Raw genomic sequence first — 17,316 nt, forward strand, 5'->3', positions numbered from 1 at the left:
AGTGAATCGTCTTTACTAACATTTGACAGAAAACACAACAGTCTGCACATATTTCTTTTTTATTTTAAATTATACATTGTAAGATAAAAGCATAGTGCTTCATTTTGAAGTTACAGAGCTCCCAAAATGAAGAGTGTGCTTCATGAAGCAAAGCAAAATCAATCACAGAACTGCATAGATAATACCTTTAAATATTCTCAACATATTCTGAGGCACCCAAATGCAATGCACAATGGTCCATTTCTAATGTTTTATATCTTTGGTGCCAACTCAAACTCAACTTAGCATAAAAACTCTTAATCTAAGGTGTAACAGATAGCATGTGTTACACAACCCGAGTTTAGGACTGAAGATACACTGCAGTGTTAACTATTTACAAATACTGCCCTCCTCTGGTTGAGACAAGTAATCTATATTCTCTGAGACATGGGGAGTGTTAAGAGCCTCACTGCTGCTATGATCACAGTGAGCTGTTTTTTAGGGATAATGCATCATAAAATATAGCTATATTATTAGTTTGAGTTGCAAGATATTTTTTTGTCCACACAGAGAATGAACTGCAATGACAAAGACCCTCAAAGTACACACATCCTGGATATCTCTCAGTGCTGATGTTCTTCTAAGTGCTGTAAGTGTCTGCAGTGCAAGCATTTAGGGACTGTACAAAAAATTATTTAGGTGGGGACTGGTGCAATGCATTTAGCCATTAATAACAAAAAGTGCACAAAGAATTTAAGATCGTGTTCTCCAGTTTAAACTACCAGCTTAGTCGTAGAGGTAGTATTTCTACTACTGTAATATTCCTACTACTATTAATCTCAGCAGCATGCTTGCAATATTTTATACTCCATACAGTTCACACTGCTGACAGGTGAGTGCTGTATTTATATGTCAGGGTAGTGGGGATGGGAGGTGAACGTGAAATTGCCTGGTAGTTTTGGGGCAGAGGAAAATAACTTCTGTTGTAATGAACATTGTAAAATTGAGTGAGGATCAATAGTGCAATAAAGTGACTGTGCGTGTTTTTCACTAACTCAAAAAAGTGGATTTACTGTAAAGTCGCTCTGTAATGGAATATAGCCTTCAAATTCTTCAATAGTGTAGTGGAATTATTAATTGCCACTTACAGCAAACCTAACAAAGTTATTTACCAAATTTTCAGTATTCTACTGACTATTTCACCAAATATTCTAAAAACTCTTTATTTTTGCTTCCATTGTCACTTTATATGGCACATTTACATTTTTGTACATGCTATTTTACTGTAGTTCTGCCTTCTGTTAAGATACAAAATAAAGTGGAAGTGGGAGTTGTGATAGTATTGTGAAAAATGAGATAACATTAAAATACCTAGGACACCCCCCAATTCTCCCCCTTTGCTGAGCCCTCCTCCCAATAATTCCTGCACAGTCCCTTACAGGCCCTTACAGAAAATTAAAAAAATCTACCCTTTGATAGTTCACGGCAGCTCATAGTGATCTGTGACTCTACACCTCCATTTATCTCCATCTATCTGTGCACTCAGTTTCCTGTAACAAGTGTTAATTGGAATTAAATGCTGTAGTTAAGCAAAGTCATATGGTCGATACAATCTCTTTTGTCCAGTGACCTCATACTGAAATAATAAGTGTTGAGAGACACTTTTTCTTCATCTAGAAAGATGACGGAGAAATTAGTTTGCATATTAAATTGTTATCCTCGATTATGTAATGAATGTACATTTGATATATTTGAAGTGGCTTTCTGACACTATAAAAATGGCCCCATTAGATCAGCACGAAAGCCTGATGGGTGATGCTTCTCCTGCCAAAGTCACAATTTGATGAGAGAAATCTCAGTTTCAGTCATCAGCCGCGATGCAAAGTTCAGTGAATGTTACAGTTTTAAATTCATATTAAGCATGATGGATGGCAATATCCCAGATGACAGTGACACAGATGCTATTTCTGTAACTTCAGCATCACCTGTACTACCACAAACAGCTGCAAACCAGTAGTCACTCTGACATCTGCTGACAGAGTTACTGTGTGATAGTCGGGATGCTGCGAGATCTCTTCATGATGAGACGCACCTCCACGTCAGGGAGGCTGTCCTGTTTAGTCTGGGCACACCCCTCATCTGCTGCAGCCATGTGCAGGTCGAAGCGCAGTGACACCGACTTCTTCCGCAGCTTGGGATTCCCTCTGAAGAAGGAGCCCTCCCACTGTTTTATCACCTTGTCAATCTTCTCTGTCCTGAACAAGAGAGGTTAGGAATCACAGCAATAATAGGGCGATGACGATACATAGTAAATGTCACATGACATTATTCATTGTCAGGTTATTTGGACAATGCATGTTGGTTTTTATGTTGGTCTCTCTCTTTTGTGTGAAAAGGTATCTATTGTGTTTATGTGGTAACATGTTTTCTTTTGTTCAGGAACATGCAGAGAATGTGGTATGCCTAAAAGATTTGTCTTTCTTTTGAATGTGAGTGCCATCTAGCGCAGGTCTTTCTTTTTATGTGATTTTATTGTGTATCTTGTAATCCCATGGATTGGCTATGGCCATGGCATGACAGAAAAGTAAATAATTGTTTCATTCACTCATTTATTAATTATACAACTAGGTGAGGCAGGCTATTCAATTTACTGCACAATGACACCAGGGGGCAGCAATGGAGAACTCTTTTGCTGCTGAAATGTGACAGCTTGATGTGCCTTAAATATGCCCTTGTATAAGAGATATATTACAGAAGATGCACATAATTTGTGATAACATACAACCAGTGTGGCACTGAAGAGACTTGCTTAAATGAGAACCTGGGATCTTCCAAACAAACTCAGTCAAAGAAAATTCAAAACGATGCAACACTCTGTGTATTTGCAAGTGTGTCACCACATAAACGGTAATCGAAAACAATGAGCTGAAAGATGGTAAAACACTCTGTGGAGCTGAGGTGAGCTGCAAAGTGATATTTTCTGTGGGTTCGTCACAAGCAGTGCCCCCTTTCGTATTACATGTAGCCATTTATTCCATTGTTAATGTAAAAACATTGATTGGTGCAGCTTTGAGGAGGAGCAATGTAGCTAGTCCATATTACAACAGGGAACACTACAATGCTGTTGTCGGCTGTTAGATTGTTACAGTACGGGCCTTTAAGAGGGGTTGTAATGGTTTGGAGGAAATTTAGATGGCAAACACTGGTTCCATCAATACCTGCAGACTGATTGAATTGTTTGGCCACCAGAGCGCTATTTAAGTGGAGTAGTTTCAACAAGATAATGCTTTCTGTCAGAGGAAGAATATTACGGGAATGATTTTAGACACATTCAGATAAAATAACTTTAGTTGGCTGGCCACAAAAGTTGTTTGATAATCAGTAAAGAATCGATCAGGTTTAAGCTTGATTTATACTTTCTGCTGATCCCAGCTAAAAGACAAGAGCAAGTAATCTGCCCTTTTATATCTGAGCTAACTACTTTTATACATAGAAGTAGGAAGAGGCTTGGTCTAATTAAACAGCCGCTGGGACAAAATGTGCAGGAGGCCCTCCCAAACCTACCACAACACCCTGCCATACCCTAATGTTAAACAGCATAATTATCCTCATTGAAGCACAGTTTCGAAAATGACCATATATTTATATGAAACAACAACACACTCGGGCATAAGTGTAAGGCCGAGTTGGTGAGGACATACACACATGTCCCTGTGCGGACAAAGTGACTGTTCATGTGTGTAGTTCTCTTCGGGCATTATCCAAGTGTGTGTGTGTGTGTGTGTGTGTGTGTGTGTGTGTGTGTGTGTGTGTTTGGCTTTTTGGATCTGTTTATGTGTCTGGTAACACCTGTAGCATGAACAAAGAATTCCACCTATGTCTCATAACAGTTGCCACACCCTACAGACTCCACACCAGGCAGGTATCTCCACATCAAACACAAGCCATTAAAGGAAGGAAAATTTCCATGCACCGGTATGACAAATTACTCATGGGAAACTGTGCAGACATCTAAGCGCTTTATGCCTTGTAACTTGTTTGACGTGTAAAAATAATTCCTTTGACAGTTTGTACATCTTATATGCTGGGCCAGACGTTGCCAGGTTGGCGGGGGACATGGATGATTGTGTCATCACGAACTAATGAGTCAATAAAAAGCTCACTGAGTCAAAGCCTGAGGGGTATAACTGAGAGTTGTTAAGGATTCAGGATATCAAACAAGTAAGAAAGTGTTATTTCGTAGTTAAAAAGGCATTTATCTGGCTAATGTAGAACAGTGCACTTTAAAGTGATGCTGTTGGCCCTTGCTGCTAGAAAGTGCCCACATTTCAGACTGAACCAGAGGTGCTGACTACAGGTCAATGAGCGGCACAAAGATCAATACTTACTCAATAGTGCCGTGACCTTCTGCACTCTCTCGCACAACATTGCCCTGAAGAATCTCCTGAGTCTTCACAGTGGAGATTGGCAAGTCTTTATCTTGCTCTGGTTCTGTGAAAAGACATTAATGACAAATCATAACAAGATATAACTCCAGCAAGTTGGTGTGTGTGTGTGTGTGTGTGTGTATTTCTTACCTGTGAGTATCACAAGGCTTTGCTGTCTATGCAGTATGCCTTTCTTTAGCCCATTCTCTGCTGGGAGGAGTGACGGTATTTCAGGTAGAGGCTCAGACTTAGGTTCATCCGGAGTAACAGCAAGGTCACTGAAACCGTTCTCCAGCCCACTCTCCTTGGGCTCCACCACAGAAGACCTCCAGGGTCGCAGACCCATTGGCTCCCCATCACGACCCATGTACCTGCAGCCACAAGGGCAGTATATAGAGAGCAATCACAGCCAAAAGGATATGAGTTTGTGTGTGTGTGTGTGTGTGTGTGTGTGTGTGTGTGTGTGTGTGTGTGTGTGTGTGTGTGTGTGTGTGTGTGTGTGTGTGTGTGTTGGTTAAAGAGACTGTTCGACATTTTGGGCTTTTTGGCTTTCTTGCAGAGATTTAGATGAGAAGATTGATACCATTCTCATATCTGTACGCTACAGCTAGGAGATAAGCTAGTCTTCCATAAAGACTGGAATCAGGGGGGAAAAGGCTAGTTTAGCTCTGTCCAAAGGTGAAAAATAAATCCGACTGCCAGCAAGCTCACTATTTAACACATTATGTCTTTAAGGCATATACATTAATGCATACAAAAACCAAAGTCTAAAAATGACAAGTTATAAAGGCTGTTTCCTGCTGTTTCCAGCCTTTATGCTAAGCTAAGCTAACTGTCTCCTAGCTGTAGTTTCAAATGCAATGGACGGATATGAGAGTGGTTTCGATCTTCGTATCTAATTCTTAGCTAGAAAACAAATAAACAAAATGTTGAACTATTTCTTTAGCATAACTTATGTCAACTATTTAATATTAGGAGGCATCAACCAACCACTGAGCTCTGGTGGGAGCAACTTCTTGAGCTGCAGTTTGTTGATGACTGTACTATAGTCCAAACCCTAAGAACGTTAGTCCATCCTTGCTAAACCTGTAGTAGGATGGGACTGTCTAAAATATTAACGTCAATGTGAGTCATCATGTGGTGCAAAAGGGAGTCTTTGACAACCACAAATGCATATCAGCTCTCTTCGCACAGCTTCGATCATCACTTTGATCATTTTTTCCTTTTATTTGGTTAATTTGCAGACATACCCAACATAGAAACCTCTGTGGTTTTATGGCTGCTGATAAAGACTCTTTGTCACTGTATGAGGGTGCTCGCTTCTCAAATATGAACAAACAATGCAAATTTCAAATGCCACATCCTGTGTCTGCTTGCATTAATTACATTAGCCGAAGTCCTATTCTGAATTTAATGCATATGCAATCTAAAGAAATGTGGGAATCCGAAGGCATCACATCAATGTCTCATGAAACAAAATTACGTGTCAGATGTATCTATCCTTGGTCCAAAATGCCTGTGAAGACAATTAAAGTCCATGCAAAGAGAATGGAATATTCCCTTAAAAACAGCTTGATGCTGGCAGACTGTCTGGATTCTATCATCTTGTCATCTTATACAGACATAGCTGGATTTTTAGGTTATAAATCAGTGGGAGAAAGTTTGTCAGCTTCACTTAATTTATTGTTTTTGCTTTCTATATGTATAACTATATGAAATATATATGGTCAATTTCCATTCACTGTTAGTACAGTTCATTCTGTTGTTTGATTGTATTCTACAGCCGTAGTCTGTCTCATCCTGCAATTATTGTGGATTGTAGATTTTCTATACAGATAAAATCTACATAATCCTTAACAGAATAGCAGGGTTTTACCAAAAAGAAAATGCCAACACATGAAATTATCTGTTTAGAAGCTATATTAAGGAAATTATTAATTTGTCGTTAATTTCAGAGGAGCTTCTGTTTTACTCATGTCAGTGAACAAGTGTATGTGTAAAGTATACTTTTCAGTTGCAGACTTTGCAAAGATGCTACATAATATTGTATATTTCTATACTATTTCATTTTTTCTGCACTGTTCCTTCTCACAGTTTGTGAAGCTGATGTTGCTAAATTGTTCTGGCAATGACACTGACACCACAACATTCCAGTTGAACGATTCCTTCCTGGTTACTCTAATGTTTCAATTCCTTTGCTCCCACCTGCCCTCTTCATGCTCCAGCAGACGTCGGTAAGTGGCGATCTCTTGCTCCAGCCTCATCTTGGTGTTGAGGAGCTGGCTGTGGCGGTGGCGCTGGGTGGCCAGCCCACCCCTCACCTGCTCCAGCTCACTTTCCAGCCCGACAATCACCTTGGAAAGGTCCTGCAGCTGGCTGGAGTACATCCGCTGGGTGTGCTGCAAGGAGCTCTCCAGGCCTTTCTCCTGGACAGCAAGCGGCAAGGGGCTATTAGCATAATGACTAGACAGTTATCTTTATGTTTTTAAATAATTCTGTATGCAAAGAAGCATGTAAAAACTAAAAATGTTATAAGTGTACATTGTATAATAGTTAAAAAAAAAACATGGACACTCTTGGTCAACAAGAAATAGACCAAGAGTGCAACTGTACAAATCCATGTTTGTAGCTGTGAAATGCTGTCAAAAAGCTTATCAAAAATGCATCCATGAAACAATTAATATGCACTTGTTCATACATATTACTTATTAGTTTATTATCATTACATGTTTCAATTGCCACAAAATTAAAATGTAATAACCACAGAATGTAATAAGTTATTACAATATGTTTGAAACATTATTTACTGAACATTTAATTACATTGTATACACGTTGTTACATGTTTTTTAGTCATGCTAGCAGCCAGGCTCTAGGGGTGTTAGTGGTAGTCAGCCTTTTCACCACTTTAATCCAGACTTAAAACATCTCTATTTGATGGATTGCAATTCAATTTGTAACAGCATTCATGGTCCCTGAAGGATGAATCCTACTGACTTCAGTGATCTGACTTTTCTCAACTTCTCTCAACAACTATTGGATGAACTGCCAATGTGGTACAGACATTCATGTTCCCCTCAGGTTGGATTTTTAATAACTTTGGTGATCTCCTGACTTTTCATCTAAGATTTTAATCTGTCCAGTACTTTGAAAACTAATGAAACCCCCATCAGCCTCAGTTGTGTTAGTTAGCTCAAAGCACCACCGTGCCTAAGTACAGCCTTACAGAGCTAATACCATAACTGTAGTATTGTTTTTACATTCTTAGTGACATTATACGCAGTTATTACATCATCAGTTTCAACTGACCGTATGGAGGGTTTTGCATGTTTTAGCCAATTACAAATAGCTTATACATTATAGCAGACTATTTTCCAAATCATGACAGTCCGTGCTTGCAACTGCAGTCCATGAGAACTTAACTTTATAAATAAATAAATAAATGAAGCCAAATGAATATTTTCCGTCCTAGATTCCCTGTTTTTTTAAAAGTCTCTGCTAATTATTTTATGCTTTAGTAAAATTAATAGGATGTAAGGGGTGTTGGGAAGGAAAAACCTATTGCATGCTTTGGAAAATGGCTGGCAGGAATCTCAAGTAAATGCAATCTTTAGTTAATGGGCTAAAACATGCAAAACCACCAATATCCCTTCCCATTCATATGGCTCGACAGTGTATGTTATGCTATATTCTATGCTACTGATATGTATATATTCTGTTTTCTTTTGTCATTATAATTATCTTATCACATCTACAAAGTCAACACATGCCACTTGGCATGGAAGAAGTGTTATCAGTGTGATAGCAGGGAGTTGGCCTTGGTGATACGTGATGATGTATGTTTTCTTACCAAGGCATGCAGGGTTTCAATCTCCACCTGCAGGGAGTTCCACTGCTTCCTGGCCTGAGCTAGCTCGGCCCGCGCCTCCCTCAGGGCAGCGCCACCGAGGCTCACCTGAGCCCACGCTGCCTCTTCCTGGGTGAGGTGAGGGGGATCAGACTTTAAAAGAGGCAAGAACCCCAGCACCACCACCACTGCCACCCTCTCAGCCAAATACAGACACCCAAACACACACTCTCACTCATTTGAACTTTCATTCTGTAGCAAACAAATCAACACAATTCTTTAACCTTGAGATAAGATATAAGAGCTGCATTTTTAACAAAACAATTGTGTACCGAATTAGTTCATATGCAATAACTAAGGCTTAATTCTTGGAATTAATATCTGTACTACATAAACCAGACAGGCCTGATGAGATGTACATAAAACCACCTTGCACACTGACGCACACCACACTGGTTTTCCCACTGACACTCAGTTAGAGGAGAAGCAGCCAGAGGTGGTGCTGTTGGAGCGGTAGTGTGTGTCTCATTTTAGGTAAACAGACAGTGGAGCACACACCCAGGCTTCCTATTCACACAGCTGTGTAAGCTGCGTCGACACCAGTTTACAGCTGTTAAGCAGTTCACATCCTTCGACCTTGGCCCCCTTCAAATGCAGTGAAGCAGTGATACTGTCTTAACACAGTTATGACAATATTTTCACAGTAAAAACAAAAGAGGATGACTCAAGTTGTGTAAATTATTATCTGTTTAATTCATTGAAAATAATTCTGATTAATAGGAGTATTATGCGATGAGCAAATTTAAGCAAAGAATATCCAACATCAGCACTTTATTAATGATAACACTTGCTAAAAAAAAAAGATTCCTTATCAGACACTTTCTCCTAGAAAATATTATTATTGGGGTTAAATTGGATTTCAGACAGATTGAATTATTACCATTACAGAGATTTTAACTGAGCAATTTAAAAGTAACCTGTGGAGTTTTTGACCACTGGTAATAATATGGAGCAATGTTTTTATTGGGCCCCTGTTTTGTTTCTACCATCACGCACATGCATGATGCGACACTCATTACTGCCACCGATTTCACGCTATTCTGTTGCATCGATGGTTGTGGTAAAAAGCAAAGAAATGTAGCAATGAACTCAAAAAGTCAGTGTGGAAGAAGACTGTGAACTATGAAACCTGGATGTAAACAATGCAGGATTTAAAATATTCAGATAAACTGATTTGCATTGCAGATGTTTTAAAGCAAGAAAATGTATTCCACACATTTGTTAGACTTCAGGGATACACCCTATGTTTTGGTGAGAAACACTGTAAACATAAGTTTTGTTTGGTCATAAGAAAACTCCACATTGCAGCCTTAAGCTTAAAAAGGTCTTTAATGTCACTGAAAATGATGATGAATGTCATGTAGCTTTGGTGCCTGCATCAGGATTTTGATTCTTCACTGTACTATGCACTCCAACTTTGCCAGCTCATGAAGTAAAGAACTCTATTTCAAAGTTAAACTTCAGTATCTCCCATGATAATCACATCATGCAGGCTTTTGACTGCTGCATTGTGTAACTGCTACTTTAGTGGGACAGACAGAGTCGGTCTGATATAAACAACAGCGTTTCAAAAAACCTTCTCTGCTTTAGCACTGTGGTAGCTTGCAGCCCTTGGCGAAGGCACTTTGTTGTCGCTGTCAGACCAAAGTCATTGTGCTGTGGCATGGGAACACTGGGATAATAAAAGGCACCCAGACTGAGAGGACAGTTGGCTAAAATAACAATAGAAAAGCTCCTACTTCAACATAAAAAATGCTGCCATTATTAGATTACGAGGATTACGAGAAGGATACAAAAATATGCAAGTTAGATGAGAATGCTTAGGTTGTAATATGGCTCATAAGTATTTAACGAAGATCAGGGATCATTCACACAGAGTAGTAACTGATCGCATGTTTGAATGCTCTCCTGTAATAATGTGTAGCACTGAATGTAGCAGTATTTAGTTGAAGAGAGTGAGGAGGCAATCACGCAAAGTCATATGAAAATCTTCAGGGAGGCATATACACACATACACAGAACGGAGGGAGAGGCATAGTGTGTCCTGAGCCTACAGCTTTTCACCACAGTCAACAAACACCCTTATAACTATTTAACTTCAGTTGAGCACACACAGTACATCAGCCTGTACAGCGAGAGTCTGGAGTTGGTCTTGAGGGTGTGTCTGGCTGGCGGTGGGCCAGGACAACATGAGGGAGGCACAGAAAAAAAAGATATGTAAAGATATGGGAGGAGGTACATACCTCACTGACAGCTCCTCTGTGTGTTCTGGATGCTGCTGCTGCTCCAGCTCCAGAGCGGCTAGGCCCAACCAAGCCAGGAGGTGGATTTGAGATGGCACCCAGGGCGTGGTGTCTCTCTCCAGGGCCGGGAAGTCTGTTATGGTCGCACTGCGCTCTGATTTGGTCGAGGAGCTGGGTGAGCTCCATCCCTCTGCCATCCTCCTCCTCCCCTCCTGCTGCTGCGGTGGTTGTTGCTAACAGGACATCGCAAGAACCGGCCCGCTGTAGCTGCAGAGCCTGGGCTGCCTGCAAGCAGCCAACCAGAGGGAGCAGGAGGGGGAGGGAGGGGTAGAGCAAAAGACGGAGAGAGTGGGAGGGAGAGAGAGACAGAGGGATGGTAAGAAGAGAGTGAATGATGTAAAGGGAGAAAAATACAAAAGAAAAACAAGACCGAGAGAGAGATGAAATTAGTTTTTGAAAATATAAGTGAATGATGCAAAGGAGAAAAAGAGGGCATAAGAGCAGTGTGTATATGTGTGTGTGTGTGTGTGGGTGTGTGTTTGTGCCAGGGGGCAATGAGACAGTCAACGCAATGCAGAGAGAGGGAGAGAAAAATCACTTATTGAGCCCTACATATGTGCATGTGTGTATGTGTGTGTGTGGGTGTCTGTGTCTGTGTGGACACACACAAGAAAGGGGTGGAGGTATTAGTCAGCAGGAATGAGAAAATCAAAAGAAGCAGGTAGAAAAGGAAAGATAGAGGAGGGGTTGGATGAGGTCAGAGTGAAGAGACGAGAAGAATCAGAACGTGCTATCAAATGTAACTCTCAAACATGCGTGTACACACACACACACACACACACACACACGCACACACACACACACACACACACACACACACACACAAATGATAGGACTATCATGTCAGGGTTGGTTGTCATATTCACCATGATAACAAAGTAATACATTGTACTACATACAGTGTATTATTGTTTTGCGTACTTTTCTATTTTAAAACCATTTATCTGGATCAGGGTCATGAGTTGTAAAAAAGAGCATCTCAAATATCCTAATTCTCTGTGGTCAAATGCAGTATAATACCAAACTGGCATAATGTTTAGGCGACAAACGGATCCTTACAGGCCTTATATAGTTTCTTGGCTAATCAGATGTTCACATTATATCACATTTTCAACATAGTACAAAGCAAGTCTCAGAGCCATGCTGAGATCTCTGTTAGGCTGTGCCTAGGCATTAGCATTTAGCTCGGCTTTGAGCTAAACGCTAATGTCAGCGTGCTAACATGCTCGCAGTGACAGTGCTAACATGCTGTAAGTAAGCAGGTACAGGTAGCAAATTAAAATCTTGCACTTATGATGGTGCTAGATGAAAAGTTAGGGGATCACTAAAATTATTACAATTCATCCTGAGGGGGACATGAATCTCTGTACAAAGTTTAATGGCCATCCATCGAATAGTTGTTGAAATATTTCACGGGTGGACAGACTGATCTTGGCATCTATAGAGTCAAACAGCTTGCATGCCCAATAAACAGAGCACTGTTTCACAACCAAAACAAAATAAAACAAAACAAAAAAACAGTGTAGAGATTTATGTATGTTTGTCATGGCCAATCCACTGCCAGCTTGGTCATCCAACCACTCACCTCTCGGATTCAGACAATACAGACCATTCCTGCCCAATCACTGATGACTCGTTAGCTATCACATTTAGGCAACCCTCTAATCCACCAGGAGAGCCTGCTGAATAGAAGAGAGACCTATCCTAACAGGTGTTTGGTTCTAGAGCAAATGATAACTACCTGCTCAATCTCCACCCAAATTCACAAAGAAGCTAGAACTCTAGCCACCAATTATGTACATAATTTCATCCAATGTCCACAAAACCTCAGTGGGGCCTGCCACTGCCTTTTGTCCACAGACACGGTTGTCTTGACCTGTGGACAAGAAAGTTGTCTTGCATTTGCTGGCTTATCCAGCCCCCTGGTGTTTGCCTGCAAGGTTCAAGAGACACTGAGGCACACAAATCCTCCATCAAGTGAAGGTTTAAATATTGCAAGGGGTTATCAATTTATTCTTATTCATATTATTCATCTTTTTTTCGACCAGTTTTATGAGGAGGTGTGTAGTCCTCTGTCAGGCTGTCATTGTAAAGTAACATTTTGTTTTTATTGTGTGGATGACAAAAGCATACATTAAAATAAAAAAGGTTGCAGCATGAGACTGTGCAGACAGATGGAAAAGTCCCATGAGAAAGAAAGACAGACAGATAGAAAGATGAAGGCACAGTAAAACAGGCAGACAGATGAGTTGGGAGAGAAGAAAGGAAACCACAGAAAAAGATACCATAACAAGCATTGGCAGTACATTTAGTGACCTCAAACTCCCGGTGCATCTCCTGCAGCTCTGTCATGGAGCGGTGAAATTCTGCTTGCAGCTCCATGCTGCTCTCATCTGCCTTCCTCTTTGACTCCCGGAGCAGAGCCACCTGTTGCTCCAGACGCCGGGTGTTTTGCTCTTCTGTCTCACACCTACAATGTCAAAAGCCTAGGTTATTTATTGAGCCCCATATAAACACAGGGAGGTAATATGTCACGGTCAAGACAATAATATAGGAGAAAATACATTTATTCAAAATGACATATTTACAATTTTGCCAAATTTCCAGTTTAACTTGATTTAAAAGAGAGTCGAACAAATAGTTAATGAGTATATACCGACCACCTATGGCTGTGAGGCTGTGTGTTACAGAAATCATAACTACAAGTAAACAGGTCTTAAAAAGACTTAGACATCATCCTAAGTGTTTCACAGACACAGTCAGGCGGTCAGGAGACACATCAGGTGGCGCTATAGATAGAACAGGTGTATTTTTTTCAAGGTCCAGTGTGTCCCCACTGTCCTTCATGGGTTAATGGCTGGGCTGGTATGTGTGTGTTTGTGTGTGTGTGTTTGAGGGAGGTGGTGGTGGGGGGCTCAGTGTCACTCTGCATCAATACATAAGTGAAAGTGCCGACGCGGCACAAAGCCCGGCCTGGATTTGTATGCAGGTTGGCTCACAGGATCTGGCCTGAGTTAGATAACAGGGGACTGGATAAGCATTGCAGCTGGATGAAAACAGGAAATCTTTGAGAGTTATTCTATAGCTTTGCTTGGTATATTGAGATGTTTTATGGGCCAGTAATGATAATCCAACACATTATCCTGGCATGTACTTAATGTTACCAATTAAATCCAAAAACCTGTTTGTTTTTTTCGCAACTGTATCTGATCACTCTGGACATAAACTGTATGAATGAGTGTGGGCTTATGTGACGTGAGCTCATGCCTAATATGCTGATTAATAAGGGCTAGACTGTATTCACTGAGGGAGTGGATTGTTAGAGCTTTCAGGAAAACTGCAGCCAAACACAGCTGACCTGGCCTGGATGGCAGCAGCTCTGGACTTCATGCTGTCAGACTGTAATGCCAGCTGAGCATTCTCCACCAGTAGTTTACCAACCTGAAAATATAACACGAAAATACAACACAACAACATCAGATTAGACCAAGGAATGTGCAAAGACATTAGGTAGTTTTTCAGCTGTCAAAGCAACTTTTTTTTCTATGATAAGTTGGTGAGGCGGGCTAGTCTGTGGCATTTGGATGGGGTCTATTAAAAAAGAGAAATAAAGGTCTTTGTTTTTTTATTGTTTTATTTTTGGAAATTGAATGCATTTATGAGCAGGAACTGATATGTACTGTGTGTCCTACACCACCACATGCAAATTTTTTACTTTGATTTAGTTTAAAATGAGATCTCAAACATGTCTTGTATTATTATGTCAAGTTACTTTTCACTTTCACCTATAGGTTTGTTGTCTACATTATAATTCAATAGGCATTTTTACAGCCAACATTTTGAACTGTCATAGCAGGAAAAGAGCAGGTGCTAATAATAACATTAACAACAGCTCTGTTCTATTCAAGTGTTGTCCCCTTTAATCATGACAGTGTGACAGTGAACCATCTCCAACAATACCAGGTTTAAATAATCAAGTTGAGTAATAATTATCACTTGTTACTCATCGTTTGAGTAGTAATTATTATGGTTTATAGCACAAGCAATAAATTGGCTGTGATAACCAATATGATTATTGAATTGTTGGGGTAAAAAGAAATTGAGAGTATGAAAGTAACAAAACAAAATCAGCATTGTGTTTGTCTCTCTTCTCCTTACCTCACCTACGGGCTCAAATAGTCAATCAGTGCTAAACTAGTACGTATTGTATCCATACTGTATTCATAATTAGTTCAACACAGCCAACAAACTGTATTTATATGTTTAGCATTATTAGTAGATAAATTGTACCAATGTTTTTGTAAAAATGACAATGAAAATTTACAACTCTTCACAACTTCATTTGATTCTCATTGTTTAGGCTAAAAAACTGTCTGGATATTGCAGAAACCAAAAGTATTCTTATGTTCCAAAGGAGGAATCCAAGCACATGTTGGTGGCTGCTCGTCTTTTATCACACACATAAAAATGTTAACACGCCCTAATTTCCCATTGTTTTCTTATGAATGCAACACTTCCAGAAAGAGACACACCCATGTTGAAGGAAAGGAAAAGATAACATGGAATATTCCACAACATTTACACCATAAATGTTATTAGAACCTCAATGTGTGGATGTTTTGTCACAGCTTCCCAATTTTAAGCCCCTGTGAGATGAGTAATTCAGAACATTGACAATATCACCTATTCAATGTCTTACAGGCTGATTACCCATCATTACGTCTTTGCTGTAAATGAAAAGGATGATATGAAGCAGTTCTTAAGAAGAAAAATAGGACAGTAATCATTCGTTAATATGAAAGCATTCCCTGGATCAGTGAACAATGAAACTAGCAGAGTATGCTCTTGTGCCTTTCATAGTCATGGGCTCATCTGCCAAACTTTGGAGATGAGCCGTGCAAGGTTGTACGCAATGGGAAGCAAGGTATGCATTAAAACACGGACTTGTGCGCTTCAAGCACAAAGTGACACTAAAAGTAGGGAACAGTCATGTGTTTTGTCATGTGAGCAACCCTACCGGTTGGTGTTAATGGTCCTCTAAGTGGAATGGCCTTTAAAATAATAAAGAGTCCCACATTCCCTCTGTGTGACAGCCGGGATTCTTGCTGTGTCTCCCTGGCTTTGATCCAGGCTTAATGACACACGTATCTGCTTCTAATCCTCTGCAGCAAGTTTGTCTGATGTGGCGTTACCTCTCACCTCATGGATTTATCTACAATCTGATCACTTACATTTTGGTTTATATTTTAGTATAATGCTAACCAATTTCCCTAGTCAAAGATTGTTTTGGTTCAAAACGGTGTTTCTCCAGAATGTCAACTTTAAGCTTGATGACAAATAAGTTTCAGTCTCCAGTTGGTTTTGAAACGGGTCTCCTTATATCAAGACTAGCTTGCTGATTCTCCTAGCTGGAGTAAAAACATTACAATCATCAATAATATAATAACAATAACAGCAATGTAAAACTTTTATAGCCTCAAACCCATGTTATGAGTGTAAAGAAGCTGTTGTTACATGGCAGTTTATATACACCGGCTTCAGCCGAGACAGCCTTGAGATAATGTAATTGAGTTTAATTTGAGTATAATCATTAGCGTTGTTCCTTTGTCTTTCCATTCATTTTTAATAGTTGTACTGATCATAAAAGCTCACCTAATCATTACAAATTTCAACAAATGTGAGTCTGACCTGGGCACGGAGCTCCTTCACATTCTGTTCCTGTCGGGACCAGTCCGAGGAGCGTGAAGCTCTCCTGATGCCCCAGTCGGCTATCTGAGCCTCCAGCTGCCGGTTGGCCTCCTGGAGCCTGTTCACCTGCTCCAAGAAGCCCTTCAAGCGGGCGTTCAGACCCAGCATGGTTTGACTGGATTCCTGCAGCAAGTCCATGGAGACTGAGAGAGTGCAAACCCAAATGTTTACAGACACACACGACGAGCCGCTGACATTTTCAAACAGTCAAATGAGACAACACAGTCGGTAGTCCCTATGATGGTCAAAACATTCAGATAGTACGTGACAGGCACACTGCATACACAGTACAATAAAGTTACAGCTTTCACAGCAAACAATCTGCCACCCACTCTGAGATCACAGCCACATTACACTAGGTTAATATTTACCCAGTGATACTCACCTGATGCGAAGTGGCCTTCCCCAACGAAAGCACAGTAAATGTAGTAACTGGCAGCAAAAGCACTTCAGTCTATTTGCCTGGTGACACTGAGCCGATCCACCACGCACCACAGCTTTGGCACATTCCTCTACAGCAAGCTGATCAACACTTTTTCCTTCCCACTATGTCCCAGGTCATCAGCAGCGGGCTCTTGAGAGATAGCAGACAGGCTGCCATTAGCCTGCCAGTATCACTGTTTGTATGTCAGTCTGTAGTCTTCAGGGTCAGCCACAATAAGGATGGTCCTCCGTGTCCCAGCTCAGCCCCCAGGGCAGCATTTGGGAGAGGGGAGAGGAGTGGGGTCCAGTGCTTACATCACCAGCACTCTGGGGCCCTTTGTACTCTCTGATCCAGGATTACTGAGCTGCTTTCAAACAGGGAGCAACACAAGCTGTGGAGGGAATGTTCAGGGAGATACAGTGACAGGACCTGTGTGTGAGTGTATGTATGCATTTGAGTGGTGTTTTACTAAGCGGTTACATACAGTATACTGTAACTAATGTGAAGTCTGTGTCAATATACACTCTGC

At 40.6% G+C, this 17,316-nt stretch overlaps 1 protein-coding gene across 2 annotated transcripts; it reads right to left on the reverse strand.

The window, feature by feature from the left end:
* Positions 1–60: 60 nt before the first annotated feature.
* Positions 61–17,041, reverse strand: krt222 (keratin 222). Of its 2 annotated transcripts, XM_040147450.1 has the most exons (10): positions 16,749–17,041; positions 16,304–16,506; positions 13,974–14,056; positions 12,932–13,085; positions 10,556–10,840; positions 8,256–8,381; positions 6,612–6,832; positions 4,557–4,777; positions 4,368–4,470; positions 61–2,234 (listed from the first exon to the last, which is right to left on the reverse strand). In XM_040147450.1, the coding sequence occupies exons 2-10, from the start codon at positions 16,499–16,501 to the stop codon at positions 2,021–2,023; spliced, it is 1,605 nt and encodes a 534-aa protein (XP_040003384.1). In that variant the 5' UTR covers positions 16,502–16,506; positions 16,749–17,041; the 3' UTR covers positions 61–2,020. The 2 variants fall into 2 exon arrangements, with proteins under 2 accessions (XP_040003384.1, XP_040003383.1); XM_040147449.1 differs by lacking the exon at positions 16,749–17,041 and having other exon boundaries at positions 16,304–16,671.
* Between the last annotated feature and the right edge of the window lie 275 nt (positions 17,042–17,316).

Source organism: Xiphias gladius, chromosome 15, assembly GCF_016859285.1.
Source record: "Xiphias gladius isolate SHS-SW01 ecotype Sanya breed wild chromosome 15, ASM1685928v1, whole genome shotgun sequence".
Lineage (NCBI taxonomy): Eukaryota > Metazoa > Chordata > Actinopteri > Istiophoriformes > Xiphiidae > Xiphias > Xiphias gladius.